General features: G+C 36.3%; 2 protein-coding genes across 3 annotated transcripts; one reads left to right on the top strand and one right to left on the bottom strand.

Annotated features, from left to right (window-relative positions):
- The first annotated feature begins 1,253 nt into the window (after positions 1 to 1,253).
- Positions 1,254 to 14,655, top strand: rgs9a (regulator of G protein signaling 9a). The gene is made up of 17 exons (XM_082177699.1): positions 1,254 to 2,344; positions 3,742 to 3,838; positions 4,343 to 4,393; positions 4,504 to 4,610; positions 4,695 to 4,746; positions 4,967 to 5,025; positions 6,655 to 6,731; positions 6,895 to 6,976; positions 7,065 to 7,124; positions 9,215 to 9,244; positions 9,336 to 9,397; positions 9,509 to 9,622; positions 10,586 to 10,701; positions 11,305 to 11,392; positions 11,485 to 11,623; positions 13,530 to 13,612; positions 13,815 to 14,655. The coding sequence occupies exons 1-17, from the start codon at positions 2,279 to 2,281 to the stop codon at positions 13,969 to 13,971; spliced, it is 1,440 nt and encodes a 479-aa protein (XP_082033825.1). The 5' UTR covers positions 1,254 to 2,278; the 3' UTR covers positions 13,972 to 14,655.
- Positions 13,987 to 24,766, bottom strand: cog1 (component of oligomeric golgi complex 1). Of its 2 annotated transcripts, XM_082177677.1 has the most exons (15): positions 24,384 to 24,766; positions 23,711 to 23,955; positions 23,447 to 23,628; positions 23,133 to 23,303; positions 20,766 to 20,922; positions 20,481 to 20,691; positions 18,086 to 18,868; positions 17,764 to 17,910; positions 16,993 to 17,154; positions 16,744 to 16,868; positions 16,438 to 16,546; positions 16,197 to 16,306; positions 15,739 to 15,820; positions 15,544 to 15,588; positions 15,061 to 15,192 (listed from the first exon to the last, which is right to left on the bottom strand). In XM_082177677.1, exons 1-14 carry the CDS (start codon positions 24,690 to 24,692, stop codon positions 15,574 to 15,576), a joined length of 2,808 nt encoding a protein of 935 aa, XP_082033803.1. In that variant the 5' UTR covers positions 24,693 to 24,766; the 3' UTR covers positions 15,061 to 15,192; positions 15,544 to 15,573. The 2 variants fall into 2 exon arrangements, with proteins under 2 accessions (XP_082033802.1, XP_082033803.1); XM_082177676.1 differs by lacking the exon at positions 15,544 to 15,588 and having other exon boundaries at positions 13,987 to 15,192.
- Between the last annotated feature and the right edge of the window lie 804 nt (positions 24,767 to 25,570).

Here is a 25,570-nt window from a genome sequence, read left to right as displayed (position 1 = left end):
ATGATGAATCTAGCTGGATGGTGAAGTCGTGCTGTAGAGACGGATTGGCAGGGAGGCTGAGAAGCTCAGTCTTTGCCAGGTTGAGCTGCAGGTGATGTTCTCTTCATCCATGTCGAGATGTCCGCCAGACAGCTTGAGATACGTGCAGCTACTGTGGGATCCTCTGGTTGAAATGAGAGGAAGAGCTGCGTGTCATCAGTATAGCAATGGTAGGAGAAACCATGTGCCTGTATGATGTGTCCCAGTGATGTGGTGTAAATGGAGAAAAGGAGAGGTCCAAGAACTGAACCCTGAGGAACCCCTGTGGTCAGTTGATGTGCTTTGGTCAGTTGTCGCCTCTCCATGCGACCTTGAAGAAAAAAGAAAAAGAAAAAATCAAACAATATGGATCATTTTCAAATCTTTAACTGTCAAAGCCACCTCATTACTGAATTTCTGGAGCTCCGCTATACAACAGTTACTACACAGACTGTCAACATACTCTCAACAGGTAAATGGTTTCTTTTTTAAAATGTCTATAAACTATAATTTAAAAAATTGTAACAATCATGTCCTCTTCTCTTTTTAGTTTAACTGAACATGTAAGTGTGAGCAGCTCTGTTCAGTTAAGGATACTCATCTTCTCTTCTCCACAAAGTAAGTAACAGAGATATGGAATTTATGATCCATATTGTTTGATTTAAAAAAAATAATATGACCTAAACATACCAGCTACAAAAAACATTAAAGTTATGTCATGCGTTTGTCACTTTTTCCTTTTAACATGATAGAGGGCTCATACTGTCCACTTTTTGCTAGTTTTGGCCTTCATGAACATAATTGTTTTTACATAATCAAATGGAAGAGACACAACTCAATTGTGTATTTCAGATGCTGTCACATATCATAACCTCATCATCTTCAGAGAGAAACTGCCACTCAGAATACACACACAATGAAGGACGAAAGCCATCAGAGGATTTTGAAGATATTTCACTGGAACTTGGTCTTCATTACATCTGTATCGTGTTCACCGTCAATTGTTATTTATTAATGTATTCAGCTAACAACTGTTATTAGATCACTGTCATTTTTGCTACAATTTGTCATGTCAATAAAAAAAATAAAAGTACCTAAATGACACAACATACTGTTTAAAAATAATAATAATGTAAAACGCAGATTGAGGCAATAAGATATAAGACCAGGCAGTTAGGGGACTAAAAAAACAATATTAATAAATACTATATAAAAATAATAGTAATAATAGTAATATTAATAATATGAAGATATTAATATACTAATGAAAATATTGTTGAAAAGGTTATTTATACCACCACTAAGGTCCTATATAGCACTTTCAAAGCATGGTTCTTTATGGAACCTTATAAAAATGGTTCTACTTGGCACCAAAAAGGGTTCTGCTATTGTTACAAGCTAAAGAACCCTCATTTGGTACTGTTTAGGACCATCTTTCTTAAGAGTGTAGAATAATACTAAAAGGCCTTTTACTACAAAAAAAAAGTATGACCTATCACAGAAGGCACGTAGTAGATTGAGTGCAATTTAGTAATTCATATTCATTCAGGTATGAAACATGCCTTTTAGCACTTTTGGGGAAAATCATTAAAATGGTGTACACTCACATGAGATGAAGACTAGATGTATCAGTCTTTTGGCAGATATGAAATCCTATTGCTGGGATTGATGAGTGCACCTTTAGCTTAAAATCAAAATGAGCTTATATGTGCCCCCATCCAACTCATAAAAAGATGCTGTCTTTGCTTTGGTCGATATGGCGGCCACCTTGGACTATTAGTGCTCTGGATGCAGTTCCCAGTGACAAGCTGCTTACTGGGATAAAGTGAAGTATTCAGCTGATCGTGTGATCTAACACGTCGGCCCCCATAAGGCAGGCCGTCATGTAAATTATAGCAGCTGAATTTCTTATAGGCCTTTAATCAGACTGTAACTGAAACGGCAATTTCTGGTGATGGAAAAACGAAATGAAGTGCATTCCCATAGGAAACAGTGGCGAGTGAGTGTGTGTCTCTCTGTCGCCGCCTGTCGGTGTGTTTCAGCAGCGCATCACCTGATGCTCTGATGCTGCGCTGTGATTGGCCGCTGTCACTTTCTTATGTTTGCCAGTCCCTGTTTTTGATGCTTGCTGTGTGTGCGCGTGCTGCAGGGACCTGCACTGTCCACCACTCTTAGAAAACCTGAACATAATTTTTTATTAAGGCTGCTGACAACAGGATTTGTTTTCTGTTTTTAAAATTATTTTTGTGCGGACTGCAAAATGACAATAAGATCGGACCGAGACCATGCACAACATTATCGGCCGCGGATGTCCTGCCTTAAAAAGGTAAAGTTATTATTTTTTTTAAAGCAAAGTAAGCAAGTGGTGATTTATTTAGTGTATTGATCTATTGTTGATCAATTAACTCACTTTTAAAGACCATAATATACTTTATAATTAGCAATGTGTCTCATTGTTTATTCTGTTTGTTTGCTGTTGCAAATATAGGCTACCCCAATATGCCCTTCCTGGTAGAGTTTCAGAAATTCATAAATTTACCTGCCTTTCCAACACATATTTTTTTAATGATATAATAATAACTGTAGGCTAATATGTGATTCTAACAGTGTCATGATTAAAATGGAAACCAAAAACTCTCATAGAATATCCAAATATATAACTATTTTTTATTTTATTTTATTGTTGTTTCTTGATTCTGTGTTTATTCTTAGCTTCTGGGAGAGATCTTATTCATTGAAGAGATTCGCTCTAAAAGAGCTTTCTGATTCAAATCCAATTAGCCTGGCATCATGCCACATCTGACAGCTTGCCTTAAGAACGGCTCCCAACTTCAAAGGTCATGCATGTTGCCATAGTACAGAAGTGTCAAACTTATTTTAGGTCAAAGGCCAGACTGGACTAACTGTTGACTGTAACAAAAATGTATTTTAGTTGTTACTCTTGCAGGGCTCATGTACAGTACATGCTTACAAATGCAATATCAAAATGTCCATTAGGGAATATGAATCAAACACAACGATACAATGTTAATTAAAGTAATAACAAAGAAAAAATGCCAACACTTAAATTGGACAAGTTTTTTTTATTTTTTTATATTGACATATTATTCAGCAAGATTCACAGACAAAAAGGTTCAGTGTTTTTTATTTAGGTCAACAGGCCCTTCCCTGCTGACTTATAATGAATAAACTTGATTTTAACATTTTTTAAATGTATGAGTTTATGGGTTTATACATCTATAGCATGAAAACTATTAACAAATATCTAATGCCACACACTTTGGGAAAATAAACAGGCAAATTCTTGAGAAAAAGAAAGGTAATTGTTTAACTGCGTCACTTTTTTTCCCGTCTTTGAAACCCCTGCCATAGCACAACATCTACTGGAAAAATTATATTTATAATTATGCAGGATTTGTATTATTTGAAATATTTGTATATTTATTTTGTAAGGAAATCTTTTGGTATGTTGGGTCCACATGTACAACTTAAACTCATTCTGAAATGTGACAGACAGTCACGGCTGATTTTCACCGCTTCAGCTATATTTTCCTAAATATAGCTGTTATGAACCCTGTTTCCTGCATTGAACTTCAAAAGTTGTGACACTGCCCTTTCTTGAGCATTGTATTGTATCCTTTAGCACTTTCATCTATATATTAACTTCTTTATATATTAAATATTAAGCTTTCATATATTAAACAAACTTCCTGAATTTCACAGCTGGAGGCCATAGTGGTTCAGATGCAGGACCCATCGACTGGAGTGAAGGGATCAGAACAGAAGCTAAATGTTACAACCATTCCCCATGCCATCGCTGGTGAGTTTGTAATGGAGTCTTGCTGAATCTCAACACTGTTCACAGATCACCATGTATTGTGTACTGTACATTCCCTTTCGGTCTATATACAGACGCAAGCTATGTGCTGCCAGATCATAATCTGACGGCACTGGCTATATACAGCAGACTTCAATTGGATGAGACCTTTACTACTTTAGGTTCCAAAGTTGCTCTTTAATCTCTGCAACGGTTGTCGAAAAATCTAGCGAGCCGGAACTTTAACTTCATCTTACATTTAACTGGGTCTTATAGTAATAAGCTTGAGATTTAGAAAACACAAATGTTCAAAATGCAAGAAAATTGTTATAAATATTTTCGTTTCATCACAATTTAGTGTTGGGCCATTCACTGACATGCTTAATAATGTGTTGTTTGTAATGTAATGTAATGTAATGTAGTAATTTAATTTAATTTAGTTTTTACACTTCATTACTTGATGTGCTATTTTTAGAGTTGTCATGATAGTTTCTGCTTGTCTGACAGGTCAGGACATTGTTGCATGGATCTCCAAACATATGAACATGGACAATGATGGTAACTGTGAAAATATATTGTTTTGAATAATTAATGGTCTGAAAAATATCCTTTAAATGTGTTTGAATACATTACTCAGCACAATAATATTCTTGAATGCCCCCTGGCAGAGGCTCAAGCATTTGGCACAATGTTAGCGGCATTCGGGTACATCTACCCTCTGCAGGACCACAAAAAGCTTGTCCTCAAACCAGATGGCAGTTTGTACCGCTTTCAGGTAATTGTGTCAGTAGACCTTGAGTCTTTAAAAATGTTTTAATAATGGTGCATAGTAATCAGGTGACCTTTTCCCTCTGTCTAGACCCCCTATTTCTGGCCTGTGCAGAAACTGAAAGCTGAGGACACTGATTACGGTTTGTAATATTCTGCCTATTCACAAACATCTGGCTGCAGAAGGAAAAACCATATCACATAAAGAATTTATAACACATTTTATGAAGTGTGATTCATAATTACAATTTAAAATGAATCTGGATATGAAAAGCTGCTGACCAGAGGTCTTTCATTTACCCATTTAAAGAGACATGCTTGTATGTCACCATCTCCTAATAAAAGTGTTTTCTGTCACTAAAGCAATCTATCTGGCAAAGAGAAACATTCGAAAAAAGGGAGTACTTGATGCTTATGAACAGGTACGTAAAAATATTAATTTGATTACTCATTAGTGAAGCTATTATTTTAAATCATTTTAAAGTCAGCGTGAAATAGACTTTGCGGTAGTCTTTTCTTCCCTATTGTGATGGTTATATTCGAGTGAAACTGCTTCTCAAATAAGAAAAAGTGTAGGGCAGGAATTGATTGAATAGTTGGATGGTTGTGGTTTTCTATTGCTGTGTAAACACGTCATCAGAGAAGAGATGAGATGTCACTACAAGAGGGTGGGAAAGTTATTTTGATAAAAGATTACGAGGGCACATGAATTAAAAAAAATAATGATGTGAACAGATAAATCATTTATAATAAATACTGCTAAATTTCATACAAATTTAGGATGGGACTTCTATTCCTCAGTTGTTGATTGAATGGAGGCAGATCTGAATGTGAGCTTGCAGTTGATCGTACGAAAGGGCCGGGATTTAAAGGCACACTATGCAGTTTCCGTTTTTCTCAAACAGCGCCCCCTAGAGTCGCTGTAGAGTACTTGTATTTAACGTTACTGTCGTAAATACCACTCACGCAGAGCGTCTCTGCACTCTTCCGACCGCGCTTTCTTCGTTTTCTTCGTTGACTCTGCCATGATTCATGTCTGAAATGCGTGCTAGTGTCTTCCATAGAGGCTGCTTCATGTTGTTGATGTATGTGATGTCGTGCCGTAAAGCAAGTCGTGATTCTCACGAGATTTGTCGGGGCGCCACCTCTCAAACTTGCATTGCTGGTTTTGCCAGCGAGATTCGACGCCCCCCCTTGATCTTTTAGTTCATTTACCAAAATGATTTCGAAGCTGTTATATTAAGGGACAAGTTCGGTATTTTACACTTAAATAAGTGAAGCGAAATAAACCTAAAATTCTCGGGACAGCAGCATGTGTCCAAATTTTAATCTTAACCGTTCTATTTCATCAGATACGATCTGTAAACAGGGCTTTAAGTGTAAAATACCGAACTTGTCCTTTAAGGTACAAATCTTGCATAGTGTGCCTTTAAACAACCTAATTATTGGAGAAGTCTTACATACGTCACCAGAGAGAAGTCTGTCACTTCACTGTAACTTTGAGTTATGACATTTTGATAAAAAATTACAGGCTCAATAAATAAATAAATAAATAAACACATAAATCGGTGAATCGTTCACAATAGGCTTTATGCCGAATGTCACATGAACAAACAGGAAAACAGGTCTCAACACATACGCTTGTTGCAGAAAGTGTTAATGGCAGTATGAACTGACCGCCAATATCTGACTTTTAAGGTAATCAGCTAATCTAGTAGATTGTTACTTTTATTGTTGGTGTTTTATTCACATTTTAATATTCGAATGTTAGTGAGAAGAAGGAAAATAAAAAACTTTTAGATATCAATCTGCATGTGCAATGGACATCGGTAATTCTCATTTTTGGCAGCTCCTTTGAAGGAGTCTTGAGGAAAACAGCTTAATATTTAACCAAGCACATACAAAATAAAGACCTAGACCGGACGCGATGCAACCTGTTTTACAGAATATGGAAGTTTGTTGCGCATAAACCACATAATATCAATAACATGCATTTAGAAAGTGAATAGGGTGAATTTCCATTTTCTGGACGTTTTTGTGTATTTTTACAGGAGGAATACAACAAACTCCACAATTGGATGAACCACAAATGGGATTTTATTGTGATGCAAGCTAAAGAGCAGTACCAGTGAGTTTCTATACTCTTTTGCTGTCTTTGTTACTACTTCAGTCTTTTCAGTGTCCATCAGCTATATTTCTGTCATGTGGTTTGTCCTTTTACTTCCTTTACTGTGATTCTGTAGGACTATCATGTTATTAGTGCTTGATTTAATTGTGTTCTGTTTTTCAAGGGCTGGGAAGTTACGTCAGAAGGCAGACAGAGTTGTGTTTGACTGTCAGGAGAGAGCCTACTGGATTGTCCACAGGCCTCCAGTAAGTGGTTGGCAGAAGCTGCTAGTATACAGTTGCTTTGAAGACACTATGATGAGGATACGGTTTCTTTTCTTATATGTGTCTACAGCCACAAACACACAGTGCTATGGATGTCCTGGATCGTCATATTGACCCTAATACAGAGGAGGTAACTGGTGAGTTTCCATGTGAGCCCTCAAAAGTCACCACACTAACTCATCCAGAGCATCAATAATGATTGATGTCATTTGATGATTCTGCTAACCATCACCAAAGGCATTATGAAATTAAAAGGGTACCAAAAATGAAAATTCTGTCATCAGTTACTCATATATTTTCAAACCGGTATGACTTTATTTAATCTGTAGAACATAAATATATATATTTTGACTGTTTTGGAACCAAAAGGCATTGAACCCAATTGACATCTATTCTGTGGACAAAAACAAAGCAAAACAATACATGGAGACAATATTCAAAATATCCTGTTTTATTTTCCACTAGAGAAATACAGTAGGTACAGGTACAGCATGAGGGTGAGTTGGGTGAACTATCCCTTAAATGCTTATGTTACTATGGGAGGGACTCCATAGGCAAGACTACTGAACGCATTGTGGTTTGAAAGGCTCTTACTATAGAGCCGATTAGCAGTGTGTCTGTCTCAATCCTGGGCTGGCCATGAAGATTCTCTCACAATCTTCTTTGCGATTTAAGAGGATTTTTGACCTGCTGATCTTTCGAGGAGATACCTTTACCCACCGACCCTTTCCCCGCATAGGGCCTGTTGGAAATACACAAGGGCAGCTTATCATTGTAAGCTGAGCAAAGGACCTGTTGGAATGTGAATAGATTGTAATGATATGATATTACACTTTGATGTATTAATAGGATAGTTCACCCACAAATTTAAATTCTAATTAAATTCATAATTTAATCGCTTTCATGTTGTTTCGGATTTGTATGACTTTCTCTCTTCTGGGGAACACAAAAGTTATTTTGAAGAATGAATGAATTAACTGTTTTTGTCCGAGTAATAAAAAGTCATGGGATCCAAAACAACACTGGACTCTATTGACTTGTATGAGACATTGAGACATTTCTCAAAATATCTTCTCTTACTGTATGTTCCACTTAAGAAGGAAATTCATACAGGTTTGGAACAACATGAGGGTTGGTAAATGATGACATAATTTTAATTTAATTTAAAATGCATAAAGTCATTGAATAAATCACATTACTGTTGAAAAGTTTGGGGTCAGTAAGAAAGTACAGAAATTAACACATTTAAAGAAATCAGTACTTTTATTCAGAAAGAGTGCATTAAAATGATCCAAACATTTTTATAATGTTACAAAAAATGCTGTTCATTTGAACTTCCTATTAATCAAAGAATCCTGAAAAAAAGATTATCACAGTTTACAACAAATATTAAACAGCACAACTATTGATAATAATAAATGTTTGTTGGGCAGCAAATCATCATATTAGAATGATTTCTGAAGGATCATGTGACACTGAAGACTGGAGTAATGATGCTGAAAATTCAGCTTTGCCATCACAAGAATAAATAAATCATTTAAAAATGTATTAAAATGGAAAAGAGATATTTTAAATTCCAATAATATATCACAGTATTACTGTATTATTGTAACCTTGGTGAGCATAAGAGTCTTCTTTAAAACATTTACTCCAAACCTTCGAACAGTTGTGTATCTGTCATGATCAATCATACTAATATTATGTAATCTTATAATATGTGGTGTATATAACTCTATTTGACTGCTTTGAGAGATAAGACTGTGAATCTGTTGGTGTGACTGTTTCTTTTTCTCTCTTTCCTTTCCACGCAGATTTGTACTAATACGTCTTCAGTTTTCAAGATGATTCCTATACACACACACACATTAGAGAGCACAAACTATCCTTTCCTTCCTTGAATATCATTCAAACACTCAGAAATACTATATGAAGAAGTGTGTATATATAGTGTGCCACAGTATTTCCCTTTTTTATATACCCTGAGCATCATTTCAGGCCATTACATGGACTGCTCCTTTAATTTGTCCTTGAAATTTAGACTGTGGCTATATGTAGTTGCGTGTGCTTGCTTGTGTTTGGCAAGATACTTTGTAGGTATCACACATATACTGTTTATCACCTGTGTTTGGCAGAATAGCATGTTGTGTGTGTGGTCTTGTGGTGTCTTATCGGAAACATTTCATAACATGTAACAGGATGTTGTTTCTCCATCTTTTTCAGAAAAAACCCTATGATTATTATAGAAGAATCGTAAGTGACATTGATTCTTTACACACATTTAGAGAACTGGTTGTATTTTATTTAATGATATTGATTAATTGGTTCTATCTGTATATTTTAGATCATCTACACACAACAGGCAATCATGAGGTCAAGGGTCAAGTCTACAGTATCTCTTGGAGCGTAAGTCAAAATTAGCCTACCAAAACAGAGCAGTTGCCGCTATCAATTTTAGTTGTCACCTAAATGTGCTTCATGGGCTTTTCTTCTACATATCTTTTTCTTTGCATTCAGCCTGGTCAAGTATATGGCGACATTTATGAACCATGACCCGTTCCTCGTGCCCTGCCTCCCTAGTAATCCCTGGCAAACGGATGATGACGCTTATTGGGAGCTGAACACGGCAGAGTAAGATTCCCTGAGAGCTTTCTAAATGAATTATAGTTAAATTCATACATTTTAAAGGTACACTATATAACTTTGTTTTGTTCAATGTTTACAAAAGTTATATAATGAGCTAGTGCGTCATAAATCCATCTTCCAAACTGTGTTTTTGTCGGTACGCCTATAATAAGTGTTCCTGTTTGGACTATTTTAGACCGTGCGGGACGACAGCCGCTGTAGAGTAGCCTAGTCATATACATAAACAGAGAGAAGAAGCTCCGGCTATAATGTTATTCCGCAAGATGTTGCAGTTTTGTTTATTAAAGGTTTAGGTCACCCAAAAATGAATATTCTGTCTTTAATTAGTCACCCTCATGTCGTTCCAAACCAGTAAGACTTTCTTTCATCTTCGGAACACAAATGAAGATCTTTTAGATTAAATCTGAGAGCTTTCTGTCCCTCCATTGACAGTCTACGCAACTACCACTTTCAAGCCCCAGAAAGGTACTAAAGACATCATAAAAGTAATCCATGTCACTATAGTGGTTCAACCTCAATTTTATGAAGCAATGCAACTTAAGTGCTTTTTTGTGCAAAAAAACATAATTTACCGCTTTATTTACAAAATATGAATCTCCTACTCAGGTTCACGAGAGCACCACGACGCATGCGTGAAGACTCGTTGGAGATTTAGCTTTCTAAAAAGAATTGTAGAGCTTTAAAAAATTGAGGTTGAACCACTGGAGTCACATGGATTACTTTTATGATATCTTTAGTACCTTTCTGGGGCTTGAAAGTGGTAGTTGCGTAGACTGTCAATGGAGGGACAGAAAGCTCTCAGATTTCATCAAAAAGATCTTCTTTGCGAAGATGAGCGAAAGTCTTACTGGTTTGGAATGACATGAGGGTGACTAAATTAATGACAGAATTTTCAGTTTTGTATTTGTGATACCTTTATATCATTTTGGTGTATTATATTTTTTACAGTGCTGAAGTTCCCACAAAGATGAGAGTGGAGCGCTGGTCCTTTAGCTTCTTTGAGTTGCTCAGTGACCCACGGGGCCGTGCAGACTTCAAGACTTTCCTAAAGAAGGAATTCAGTGGTTTGTGAATATTTAATTAATGCTTTGACTAACAGTTGGTATAAAGAAAAAAATTTCTATTATGATCTATCATATCTGGCAAACAAATGATTTAGACCACTTTTGTGAACTGGATCAACTGAGACATCAGACTCAAAAGAACACCTTTGAGGATTACTTTTATGGTGTCATTTTTGTATTTATGTACTATTATAGTATTTATTAATATTTAGAATTAGCTTTTATTTTTATATTTTAGTTGTCATTTTAATTTTAGTCATTATGTAATGTGCTTTTGTCATTCTATTATTATTTTTTAATTCTAATTATTTTTTATTTATATCTATTTGGATTTGAGTAATTTAAGTACTAATTTTATTTCAGTTGCATTTAAAAGTTTTGTTTACATTTTTTAAGTTTATGTAATAGTTATATTTTATTTTATTTCAGCTTTGTCAATTAGCAAACGGTTTTAATAGTTTTACAGTTCCAGTGCTTATTTACTTTCATTTTATATCATTATAATTTATATGTTTGTGAAACAAAATGACTTTCCATTTTTTTTAGGCAAACTATTTAAATTAGTAATTGAATATGTTTTTCTTCTTTTCATTTTCACTGCAGGTGAGAATCTGGCTTTCTGGGAAGCCGCTGAGGAGTTGAAATGGGGCACAGCAGCTTCTATGTCAGAGAAAGCAGAACACATTTTCAAGTCAGATACACATTATTTTTGCACATTATTGCTTTACATGTATTTTTCATGTCAGGCCTCCATTTCTCAGCATTTTTTTTTTTTTTTTATAGAACCTTTCTGGCCCCAGGAGCACCACGCTGGATCAATATTGATGGCAGGACAATGGGTATTACAGTAAAGGGCCTGGAGCATCCTCACCGATATGTACTGGACGGTGCTCAGACCCACATCTTCATGCTGATGAAAAAGGTGCGATTGTATTCTCGCCTCTATTTTTGTGATGGCCACTTGCATTCTGTATGTTTTGTAATAGCGATGAAATGGTATGAAATTTCATATTGCGATTATAGTGACAAAAATAATTACGTTATCAATATTACCACGGTATTGATCAAATGTGCTGGAAATGTTAAAAAAGTACTGATACACACACTAACTATCATTTGACCAAATTTTATATTGAAAACCAACAAACAATAAATAAAAGAATTACCAGCGTCGTGCAATTTTTGGTTTAAAAAATAATAACATTAACCATGAAGGTCGGACTTTAAATGAACTTGGTTGGGTGACTTATGACATAACATATTATTTACTAACATGATCTTCATGTTCAAATTAAGTTGTGACAAAAAAGTTTTATAAAATGAGAAACCTCGCACTTTAGCCTTTAAACCATTATTAATAATGAGAAATGATTAGGTATTTTATTTGCTCTGTGAATAATTCCAGATACCGTATTATCCAAATTGTTTCGATTTTTAGAATGCACATTAGCTTATTTTTCATCAACTGGTTAAAATTTACAACAGTACATGAAATATTTGCATTGGTTTGAACAAAAGCGCTAGACAGAATGAATAAAAATGAAAATCCACTCTCTGACAGTAGGTGGCGCTTATGGAACAGCAGAAATAGAGCTGCTGTTTCACTGGAATGGCTGTACACAAACCACAAGACTAGGTTGTAAAGGTTGTCCAAAGTTGTCCACTTTGGTCCATTCTAATGGTTTCGAAAGGGCTTTATAAATGAGTTGAGTTGTGTTGTCTTCCATCATGTTTTCACACAAAACGAAACCCACGCTGGATGCTGCGTTTGTGTGAGACTTGCTAACTTAAAGGTAGGGTAGGCAATTTTTTATAAACCCTTTTTGTTATACTGGGTGGAAATCTCTTCACATCCTGATAGCAATTAAAAATAGATGTGAGAATAAATATTAAAACTAGTGCTGCCAATTGACTAAAATAAATAACTAGATTATTCACACATTTTTTTTTCTGTGATTAATCACGATTAATCGCAATTAAAAATACGTACGTTTTTAATATACATTTTTATAAGTTTTAATATTTTATGTAATAATTTCACAGTAAATCACCAAATTAACGTAGAAACAACATAAAGACAGTAGTCTATTTTAAATACTTTACGTTTAAGGGCATCTTGATGAATGAAGGCCAGTATCACTGATACTAATAAAGCTATTGATGCCTCAATGAAATGGTTTTCTTTTTTTAATTTTAAACATTAATTATAGCTATTCAACAGTGTAATTGAAAGCTATAATTTTTTTAAGCATTTGTTAGGCTTTAAAAAATAGCAATTTTTTTATTTAAGTGAACTTAAAACAATCCTCACATAAACCCATAATTTACCTGTGCCCTGTGAAATATACAGAAATTGAATAAAGTTATCAAACAGTTTGCACTGCATACATTTTTAATTAAATATAGATTAATCCTTATTAAAAACCCATTAAATAAATCTGCAGCAGTCAGGTGGAACAAGAGCGAGCTCTTTAAGCCTTGATTATTATTGTAATGTTATGTGCTTTGAGACATAAGGTAATTTAACGCCGTCTCTCTTGACGCTTTGAAGACTCTGCCGTGCCCGTTCTGGTCGCTATTGCTAGGCTCTCTGAAATTGCCTACCCTATTTTTAACGCTGTACAGTATTTACCGCAAGTCTCTTCAAATCGTGGTATTGTTTAATGATAATTAAAATATGAAACGGTAATACTGTGGAGATTTTATCATGGTTTATCATCAAACTGGTAACTGCTTCATCTCTACTTAGTCATTTTAACTTTCACATGAATTTCTTTTTTTAAAAAGCTGCACACTGGACATTTCTGAACTCTGTATTTGTCATTTAGGATACCTTTTATCGCTACCTGAAGTCACCAGTTTATAAGGAAATACAGAAAAAGGCCATTTCACCAGTACCACACACTTACTCGTAAGTCAGTTTTTTTTTGTTTTTGTGTGTGCGTGTATATGCGTTTTCACCCTTAATTCATCCTCTTCTGCTAGTAAATTCTGCTACTGATTGTCTTTATTGCAATTTCTACACAACAATTCACCAGTCATTTCAGAAATATAAAACATGTCATCAAACCAGCAGTATTTTGCCATAAAAAGACCTGTTCTCCCCCATTTAGTGATACCCAGCTGCAGCAAAACGCCAGGAGCCGCAGGGAGAGCATCAGCCCCATTATCACCTGGCAGAAGGAGCAGGAAGAGAAAGCAAAGGCAGAAGCTGCATCTGGACCCGTAGACATTAAAAAACTGATGGCCAGCAAACTAGATCGCAAATAGAAAGAGACAAAGATACATGCTGGAAAATGCTTTACTTAATAATCTGACTAATTAAAAGAGACCCATAAAATGCTTCATGATTTTTACATGTACATATCAATACAAAGTCTCACATCGAGCTAAATTTACAGACTCTAAAGTTGAATTCTTAAGAGTCTAAAAGCAACACAGAATTGCTACCAAATATATAAAAACAACAGTAAAACATGACAGCTGTGTACATATCACTGCCGAACAGCTAGTTCCAATCATTTGTATTGCTGCATCCAAATATGTTTTTGTAGCTGGCTAAATTCTGTAACAAAATGTCATATTCTCGGGTTAAATTATACACGTGGATGACTGCTGTGAAATGAGCTGCTTTTTCAGATCACATTTGTTTTTGCACAGTGATATTTCATCCAAAACAAAGATTGTGTTACCTTCAATTGCTGTTCATATAGCAGTTTCCCATTATCGTGTGAACATGTTTTGTATGTGTGCGGTAGTCATGGCGATACCTGTATCTCTTACTGTAAAACAATAAAAGACAGCATGTTCATTGGTGCAGTATTGTATGGTGGTTGTAACAGTGCTCACAGTGTTGGAGAAGCTTACATTTCTTATTTTAAATGAATGACAAAGCTACGTACAAAAGCCCTTTTATAAAATGTTCTAACCATTACTTAAAAAGTACAAATAAAATCCCATTTAACTTTTTCTTCTGCTAACCAAACATTTTTTTTTTATTAAATATACACAACATCTTAATAAGGGTAACTGAGGATATAGAGCTAAACTATACATTTACACCTAAATTTATACTATATTGTGCTTCTGATTCACTTAACATATTTAATCAGAATAAAATAATTAAAAGCCACTAAATAATAGATAATGTGCTTGATAAATACAAAGATGTAATTGTAATGTTAATTTAATCTTTCCCTTTTTATTAATGCTTTGCATTGCAATTTCTCTTTATATTATGTGATTTTGAAAGAATAAGCAATACAGGACACAGTTGTTACATTTCCAAATGTATTTTAAATATAATTTATACATAGTGTTGTACGCGGTTAAAAAAAACAACTTTATAAAAGTTTATTTGGCCATGCCAGAAAGCCAGCCTAATTTAAAGAGAGAAGGGGCTGCAGACTCCTCTTCTTGATCTGCTAACTGCCTGAAGAGATTTCCTGGCCGGAAACTGTCCTGTGGAGCAGAAGCAGAGGAGGGAGCCACCTAAAAAAAACAAAAACAAATATGTTAATAAAAATTATAAAAATGGATTTGCATCTCATAGCAAGTACAGAGCTTTGAATAGTTTTTCACATTTACAGCCAAAAATTGTCACCACAAGCAGAAGATTTAGCAGGTTTAAAGCCAGTGGAGAAATCTGTAACTGCATGATGCTTGTTTGCTTATGATACAGAGGTATTAAACTCAAGTGCTCAATATATGCCTCGTGTTTCATTCGCAAACCATATCAGCTGATGCAATCAGAGTGAATCAAGTCCTAGTCAAGTAAATCCAAAACTATGCACTGCAAGCTCACAGCAAAAAATAAAGTAGCACCACGCAATATAACGTCACCTATCGCCTTGAGATCCAGCAGCTCTTCTGCTAGGCCACGTAAAACTGGGAGCATTGGTAGAAAGTGGCTCATTTGAAAAGGCATGATAACATAAAACACCAACTGAAGTCTTTTTTCAATTAACATCAATAAACACGTTTCTTTTAAACATACCAATAGAGGTATTTTACATTACAAATGCTTACCCAACCTACCAGTGATCTAGTGACATCTGCTCCACGTGTGGCTGAATTAGTCTTTCGAGAGTTTGTCATACTCAGTGGCAGCAAACCAAACCTTGAGGGGGAGGAGGAATGTATAATTATATATTTAAATATACCAAATTAAATATTTAAAAATATAATGATTAAAAACTAAATTAATGGATGACATTATTACATTTAACAAAAATTATTTAATTATAATTCATTAAAATATAATAAAAAAACAATGTATAAATGAGAAATTCTATTTGAAAAATATTTTTATGTGCAAAAATGTACAAGTATAATTTTACTAATCTAAAAGCTTATATGAAGTTTCTAACATAAAATATATTTTTATTATCTTGTACAATATTGAAGCACGCAGCATGACAGCAATTAAGTAGCCATAAATATATATAACAATGAGTTAAACAGTGTGAAGGGCAAGACAAGAGCTTTATACTCACCGGATCTGGCTGCTAGCCAAAGGAAGGATGTTGTATGGTTCCTGAGAGTTGATATTGTTGGTCCTAGAGGTAAACTGCTTCTCCGTGCCAGTCAACAATCCTAAAAGCACCTAAAAAAAGACATTAGACAAAACACTGTTCAATACAAAAAAAGACGACAAACACAATGCCAATCTAAATAAGAACAGGCAAATTGAAATGTGTAAAACAGGGTTAGTGGGAGATAAATGGCAATACTTACAGAAGTCCTTTGTGAGAGTCGGTTCAGGTTGCTGTTCAGATGTGGAGTGAAAACATCCAGGTCAAATGGATCAATGTGACTTTCCAGGGAGTCACAGACCTGCTGGATCCTTTAACAAACAGCAAGAATAAAGGAAAAGTGTAAGAGGTCTGCCTGTTCAGGCATAAGCTATTCTTGGTGTAATCGGTTGTGCTTTGTTTTAAAGTTGGAAGGTCAAGTCACGCTATGATTGTGTTTTTATGACAGATCATTGCTGTTACTTCCTACTGAAAACTTGTGCCCATCCCTAGCTTGTGAAGAGGTTACCTTGGGTCTTGGTGAGAGCGGGAACTCCTACCCTCTTCAAGACGGGACCCTAGAGTGGCACTGAGATACCGAAGGTCAAACAACAGCTGCAAAGCTCTGTTCTGGGTCATGGGGAGGCCTGCATCCTAGAGAGAGACAGGGAGGAAAGAACGGCATGAGACAGAACAACAGACATTTGGTTTTTGGAATGATTCCGTTACAACAGTGACTAAAAAGCAAGAATGGAAGAATAAGATCTCCTTGAATCACCTTGCTCTGTGTGTTCTGAGTGAGTCTTTCATACTCACTCACCACCTGGTCTAGACAACTCCGCAAGATGTCCAACAGAGTGACCTTTGGTAATGCGTGACCTCCAACCCTATTGACCTCAAGGCACAAATGGAAGAGTAACGACTGAACATACCATGATGGCTGTGGAGAGAGAGAGAGAGAGAGAGAGAGAGAGAGAAATGGAAAAACAATTATTTTACTATTAACATAAAGACATCCTTTCTATTCCATAAAACACTGTGCAATAAAACATAATCCAGGGGGCCACAAGGGGGTGCTAGGGAGTCCGCAAAAAATTATATAATGCAAGTATTATATAAAATGTGGGACTTTATGAAATAATTAAAGAAATAATTAAATAAAACATTTACAAAATTGTATAACAGAATGAACTGCTATTATTCTATTCTGTAAAAATAAGAACATTAATAATACCACAAATAAATAAATATGCACTTATGTGCAAGAATAGTTTGTATTTATGTCTTTCATTTTAAGAATCGTATTTGTTTATCTTTCATTAGATGGGTTGCTATACATGAAAAAAACATAAGTGACTTTTTTTAAGGAGGTGGTCCAGCCTTAAAAGGGGATCATTATTTGAGATTTGGCACTGAAAAGTTTGAAAACTCAGTGTACAATATGGTATAAGAAATTGTGTAGCCCACATTAAGTCTCCTTAATGTATATATTAAAGTATTCATGTTAATAATAATAATAATATTAATAAAAGGAGAATGTAGCGGTTACCTGAACAGGAAGGCGTATTTTGGACATTATACTGTTGCCTGACTCTGTTTCTTCCGGTATTTCAAGTTCCTCCCAATTAGTTGCAGTACCCAGGATGGATCCAGCAGTTCCTGCATGGAGAGTCGCAGCAAAGCTGCCCACAAGTGCCTGAAATGCATTTTTAATATAAGCATTTTTAATATAAGCATTAAAAAGTTAAAAGATATATGCCTTAAATATGTACTCGGCATAAAAATGTTATCATCAAGCATTATCAAGCTGGCGAATGAAGTCTGTTGATTCCCTGTCCTCAGAATGTTTCGTATTATCTTCATAATCTTACCTTGGTGAGTGCCGAGCTCCAGATCCCATAGGCCTCCATGCTGCAGGAAAGAAGTTCCTCTTTCAGACAGCTCCACTTAGCCTGAGCTGGGCTGACGTCCGCTGCCTTGGCTGTGCTCCCTTTGCCCAACTTCTTGCCTCGTGGAGTGCCTCTGCTCACCGGATCCATGCCTCCCTGCTTTCCCAGGATGCACTGTTTCAGGCTTGGACACAGTTCCCCCATTGACTGGCATAGTCTGGCCATAAAGAGCACTGAACTTAAATGGCTGGGGCTGCTGGTCTGATTCTGGGCATTAGTGAGCTCAGCACGAATGCTGGCAAGGACATCCCTCACACATGCCAGGCAGTGCTCTCTAAGAATGTCCTCCACTGCTCCAGCATCCATAAAGCGGTTAATAGGAGAGCTAGTCGGCACTGGGACCGTCTTTGAAGGCTCCTTGCCATTTTCCTCCGAGGGCAAGTAGTGCTGCAGATCATCTAGTTTGGCTTTGAGCTTGGAGTCCAGGGAGGAGCAGAAGGTCTGAACGCAGGGGGTGAGGGCCTGGGTCTTCATGGACAGGCCGCTCTTCTGCTGCGGGCTGCGTTGTGCTACACTCACCCAGGCTGTGTCGCTGAGCAGGTCGCCTTGAGACTCGGACCACAGGAAAGCTGCAACGTCACTCTCATACTGCGCCCCGCGGCTGAAAGTCCCAGCTGTGGCTTGACCCTGCAGATCCCGCAGGGCTGAAGATAAGAACTGTCTGGAGCTGCTGGAGATCCCTTCTGTGCCCTCCTGCGTGATCGCCTAGAGAGATCAAGGGTACATGAGTGCAGGAGGAGACGGGTTACCTGTATATATAAACTCAAGGTTTAGAGAGATAACTGACACCGCAACTCGGATGACAAGGCATGGTATTAACATTCAATCTCAGGTGATTCGATCACAAGAAGACACCAGTAATTACAGGTGTAAAGGGGTTCCAAAACATGTATATTAAAGGTGCAGTTAAGCAATGAGGTTTCATTACAAAGATAAAGTAAGAAATTATGTTTACTTAATTAATCAGTAAAACGAAATGTTATTGCGAATATTATTGTTACTTGTTCATCATTGTGTCAGTGTTTTATTCGCTGACTTTAGCTAGTTTCTTTGCACGAAGAACAAGTGATGAAACGCGTTTGTTTGTTTAGGGCTACTGTAGAAACATGACGGCGCAAAATGGCGACTTGACATGTAAGGGGACCCGCGGTGTATGTGGATAGAAACTGCTTATTCTAAGGTTATAAAAACATAACGGTTCATTATGTAATGTCTTTATACACCACTGAAAACATAGCATTTCTGTCAACAGATCCTCCTAAATATTACAAAGTGCACCTTTAATATATATATATATTTTATATAAATTACATCTTCAGATTATTTTACATTACATACACTACAGTTCAAAAGTCTGGGGTCAATAAGGTTTTTTTTTTTTTTTAAATAAATAAATATTACTCAGTAAGTTACACTTTGAATTGACCAAAAATGAAAAGACTTTTTCACAGTTACAAAAGATTTATATTTAAAATAAATGCTGTTTCTTATGTTCATTAAATTGATCATGGTTTTCACAAAAATATTAAGCAACGCAACTGTTTTAAGCATTAATAATAATAATAATAATAATAATAATAACAAATACTTCTTGAGTAGCAAATTATCATATTAGAATTATTTCTGAAGGATCATGTGACACTGAAGACTGGAGTAATGATGCTGATAATTCAGCACTGACATCACAGGAATAAATTACATTTTAAAATATTGTCAAACAGTTATATATTGTTTTGTAAAACACAATATTACTGTTTTTACTGTATTTTTCATAAATGCAGCCTTGGTGAGCATACAAAAAAAATCTTTCAAAAACATAAAAAAAATCTTACTGGCCCCAAAATTTGAAGGCTAGTGTACATAAATACAATACTAATAATATTATACAATTACTATAATAATATTATACAATTACTATAATAATATTGTTATATTTTATACAATATATAGAGCATATTATAATCATGAATGTATCTTCAGCATTTAATTTGCACATTGGGAAAGATGTTTTAAAAAACTAAAAACTGCACAAATTTATAGATTATCAAAATAGTATTCTAATAATTAGAGCAACAGTCTTTAAAATGTTTTTTGTTTTTTAATATCTATATATTTGTGTGCCTTATTAACATGTAGTACCATAATGACATGGTGAATTAAGTATATAGTCAGATACCCTTCTTTTGAAATCTATTCACTGGTGGTTAGAATGGCAAACTTTCTCACCTGAATACCTGCATTGGGATCAGCCAATATAGGTTAACTTCAGGTGTAAACGCATCAGACCAGTTAAACTGGTTAAATCAGTTATGAGTACCTGAAGTCTCTGCAGGAAGAGCTGCTGCAAAAGGTCATCCCACAAGGCCAGAGGTCGTTCGAGGAGGGACAGACACACAGTACTCCAGTGTTGACTGATGGACTCGCTGCTGAGCAGTTCCCACACGGCATCTCGAATCGCAGCCAGACCCTTTAGACTCTTCACGTAGACCAGAAGGCTGCTGACTCCACTGCGGATATCCTCCTTACAGCTATTACAAGAAAATTGAGCGTATAAAACAAATCATTTGAGAAATGTAAATGAACATTTGTAGGAGGGACATACGTATCGATCCACTGCTGCAGAGTGTCTCTGAGCTGCTCCCTCTGTATAGGCTGCGCTAGTGTCCGAAGGACAGGCTGGAAGTTCATCACTGAAGGGGGAAGGTATTTAAACCAGCTTCCTGTGCTCATCTCCTTGTCCAGAACCTTCTTATCTTTCCCTGGATTTCACAGAATATCACAATGGTTCTCTTAGGCAAGTTATTTAGACTAAAACACATAATGTAAAAAAACAAGGTGTCAGGCTGGTTCGCACAGTGACCCTGAGGGTCATAAATTTACTTTTCCATTAAATAGGCCCCTTGTAATTGATTTCCAAGGACATTTGTTACCTTTATAAGGGTAATTTTTTTTATTAACTTATTAAATGTATCTGTGTTGACTTATGTCAGATACGTAGGCCTGGTTTCACAGACAGGGCTTAGATTAAGCCAGGATTAGGCCTTAGTTCAATTAGGACATTTAAGCAGCTTTTATAAACGTGCCTTAGAAAAAAAACATTACTGATGTGCATCTTGAGACAAAACAATGGCACTGACATATTTTAAGATATGCCAGTGTAAGTTGCTTTCAGATAAAAGAGCTCAAACATTTAGTCTGGGACTAATTTAAACCTTGTCTTTGAAACCGGGGGATAAAGTTAACCAATTACTTCAAACAGAATACTATAGAAGGGGGTGGACTGGAATCCACTGCTGCTTCAATGTACATGTAATGAGTGATTATAATCAAGGTATTAATCAATATTTTTCCTTCTAAATATCAAATGAAATGAATGACTTCTCTGGAGATTTTACTTTATTATAGAAGTTACCAGTGTGATTACTGAAATGTTCTTTTCATGTATTCTTTAATGTCAGTATTTGATATCTGAATGCAGTAACAGTGCTTGCTCATTTAGCCCGGCTTCCAGAAATGAAAGAGGGACTTGTTTTGTGTTTGAGAAAGGTCTTCAACGTGTTAAAACATATAGAGGTCATTGAAACCAATAGTTTAAGGGACCATTTCTTTGTTAAAGCCTTACTTTCCAGTTAGACTAAAGTTTAGCTCTCCTTGAGAGCAAAAACGCATTATCTTGATGTTTTGAGAGGACTCTCCTGTTTATAGTTAGAGCCTGGCCAAATCTAACCTTGGAAAAGCTGTGTGTCGGTGTGTGTGTTAGTCTTCTTGGTTACAGGCTAAGGAACCACTGGCATTATTGGAGATTGACTGAGTTGTTGTTTGGGACATGTTGGCGCCCAGCAACCCAAATCTGCGACCAGGAAGGTCACGACGTGCCTATAACTTCAGGGTCCGAGTGTCAGCTGCATAATCGATGGAGATATGCTTCAGTCTATCTGTATATGTGTGGAAAATTACTATGTTTATCTATTTCTTAGCCAATCATAAACTGCAACCTGAAGCAAGGACGTAGCTTAGACCTTGGTGTAGGGTATAACTGCTGTGATCTTTGTAAGTGTAAGCGGGGCGGCCTACGAACTCCTGTGTGAGTCTTGAAGCCGACTTCTGCTGAGGAAACTGCAAACTATCTTCAGTAAAACTTTTCTTCAATTTTTTATAATTCTGACTCCGGGTCTTCTTTCAAACATCTGGTCCTTGGGTCCTAAACTGTTAACCTCTAACACTATAGACTGTTACCATTTAAGTTCATTTGTACAAACTGTTTAATGCTGCTCAAAGATGGCATTCAAGTATTTACATAAATTGCCTAAATAAAGTATCATTTAGAAAATCAAGACTTTACATTGGTTATTTTAGTAGCATGAAAAACAAACAGTTATTTAAATTAGCAACAAGTGAAATACAGAACGTGAGCAAAGAACATCCCCAATATGACTTCTAGACTAGTGAGTTCTGCACGATCACAAAAGCTCCCGTTATGATCACTGAAACATCTACACTGTGAAACGAATCTCTTAATTACATCGTATCTGCACTTTGTTATTTATGATGATAGCAGGATTTGCAAGAATTCAGAATTCAGTCAGCGAGCAAGCGCACTGAACAAAACTCCTTATCTGAGACCAACCTAAACCTTTAATTGGCCATTGCACTCGTAAGCTCGAGCAGAACAGTAACGTGTGATTGGTTCTAATGGTCAATGCAAAGAAATGTGTAGAAAGAAATCTGATGCAACGTGAGCAGACCTAATTTTAATGCCGCAATCAACACTTTATTCATTTTCACATTTCACTTTAACCAAGACAGCTGTAATAGATTTAGCTTATTGTGCAGGGACATTTTATCTTTATCTTGAATGTGGGGGGTATTTTTGTTTCTTTTGGTGGCATTTTTGCCCCATTCATTTCTAACATTGCTGACCCCTTAAGCATCCCAAGTTCCCAACCTAATGGTAAAATCGAAAACTCACCAGAGGATGTGTTGGAGGTCACATTCTCCAAGGTGGTAAAAAGCAGGCCACAGCCCAAACCGGTATCGGACACTTGGCCCTCCGGAGGCACATAAAACACAGCGTACGCCTGATACAGAGTGGTGACCAGCAGCTCCACCAAAGAACAAACCTGTGCTTTAACACCAGCACCTAAGAGAGGGACAGCAGCATCACATCTGTATAAAGAACAACCATGTGCAAATGTAATGATATATTCTAATCAACCAAATAAAAGAGTACAAGCTAAACTATTCATAAGCCAAAAGGTTATTCATATTATCAAGGTTATTCACCGTGCTGGGGCTGATTGAGCAGTTGCTGAATGGATGCTTTCCTAGCCAGCAGGAAATCAGCAAGAGCCTGTCGAGGGGAGCTGTCCTCCAGGAGCATGGTGGAGACCAGCGCTTCAGCAATCGCTTGATCAGACACCGCCCTGCCCCGCAGCACAGACTTACTGTCCAATAAGATTGTAGACCTACAAATAAAAGGCAGCTAGCTTTAGGAAAGAGCAATAAACTCAACTAATAGATGCATTTTGACAGTGTAGTACAGTGTACCTGAAATGACCTGCAGCTGCGACCTGACGCACCAGGATGGGAAAGCGAGAGAGGACGGGGCTGTATTGATGCCCTCCGCCCTCCAGGTGTAGCTGGCTGTGAAGGTGACAGCACAGCAGGTAGAGCTGTGTGGCCTGCAGGTACTGCGAGGACTCCATTGCGCTCCAGACCCGCTCAGGGATTTCCAGAAGGAGCTTTATCTGTGACGCCATCGTATAGAATTTTTCCTGGGACTGTTTCTGACCCTGCCAGGAATAAAAATACAGCTAATGAGCATTTAACAAGTGAGCTCTGACTTTGGGATTTATTGTATATTGATAGAAACTGGGGTTATGTCTTTTTTTCAGTGAACGAATGAAAACTATTGAATTGCCACAATTCCATATATATCACTTGGATATTGTGTCAACACTGTAAGATTTTATTTTTGACAGTTGTGGCAATTCAATAGAATTTTCATTATGTCACCTTTTTATACAATATTTATAACAAGTGACATATTGAATTTGACGGTGACCCATATCGATTGACTAGAAAAGGAAAGCAGCACCCAAACATAAGGGGAATATCTCTGACGAAGCTGAAAAAATTAAGTCAGAATAAATAATACAAAAACGTGAATTTTTCTGCATGCTGTTTGTTTTGTCCCCGTACTCCAGAATGAGAGCTTTACCTCTGCTTTGCCGCTGGACTGAGGGGCGTGTTTCGCCTGCTTCAGTTTGTGACAGTACCGGTACATGTCCTGGATGGACTGAACGACACTTTCCGAGCACTGTCTCATCTCACCGATAGTGTCAGCAGCATCGATCAAATCCCGGTAACGTTCACCAACCATCTGTCGAAGTTCCTCCTTTTTGTGCTCTATCTCTCCGCGCACTTTCCTCTCGATCGCACGGATCTCATCCGTACCGTACCGTTCAAATAAAACGGTGGGGTCTTTAATTTCTGAAACCCGAAGAGACTGGGCCGGTACCGTAGCCATCTCTTTAAAACTGAGCAGAGAACTGCAGAAATAAAACCCGGAAGCACGAACAGCTCTCCTTCCACGTAAACACAGGGTCACAGGTCATTATGAAGTGAGACAGCGACCCCTTTAGTGGATGTTTGGTACTACAACATACATGGTATGTTGTTTTCGCTACAACTACACACACACACACACACACACACACACACACACACACACACACAGATAGATAGATAGATAGATAGATAGAGAGAGAGAGAGAGAGAGAGAGAGAGAGAGAGAGAGAAATAAAATAAATAAATAAATATATAAATAAATAGAAAAATCACCCTTCAGGTAGAATATATATATATATATATATATATATATATATATATATATATATATATATATATATATATATGAAGAGTATATGAATATACATATATATATATGAAGAGTTCAGATGTAAAAGCTCACAAGTGCCATCTGAAATTTTCTTCTAGAATGATCATTTTTAAGTAAGTAATTTTTAAGTAAGTTAAGTAATTTCACTTAAATGACAATTAATAGGTCATTTGCATTGCCATTTAAGTGAAATTATTGAACTTAAATATACAAGCTTGATAAAAATGACTATTCTAGAAGAAAATTCAGATGGCACTTAGAGGCTTTTGCATCTGAACTCTTCATATATATATATATATATATATATATATATATATATATATATATATATATATATATATATATATAGGCTATATATTCTACATGAAGGGTGATTTTTCTATTTATTTATATATTTATTTATTTATTTTATTTCTCTCTCTCTCTCTCTCTCTCTCTCTCTCTCTCTCTCTCTCTCTCTCTATATATATATATATATGAAGAGTTCAGATGCAAAAGCCTCTAAG

This window comes from Leuciscus leuciscus (assembly GCF_965113295.1).
Source record: "Leuciscus leuciscus genome assembly, chromosome: 1".
NCBI lineage: Eukaryota > Metazoa > Chordata > Actinopteri > Cypriniformes > Leuciscidae > Leuciscus > Leuciscus leuciscus.
The sequence above is the reverse complement of the archived record's forward strand: the minus strand, read 5'-3'. Positions and strand labels throughout refer to the sequence as shown.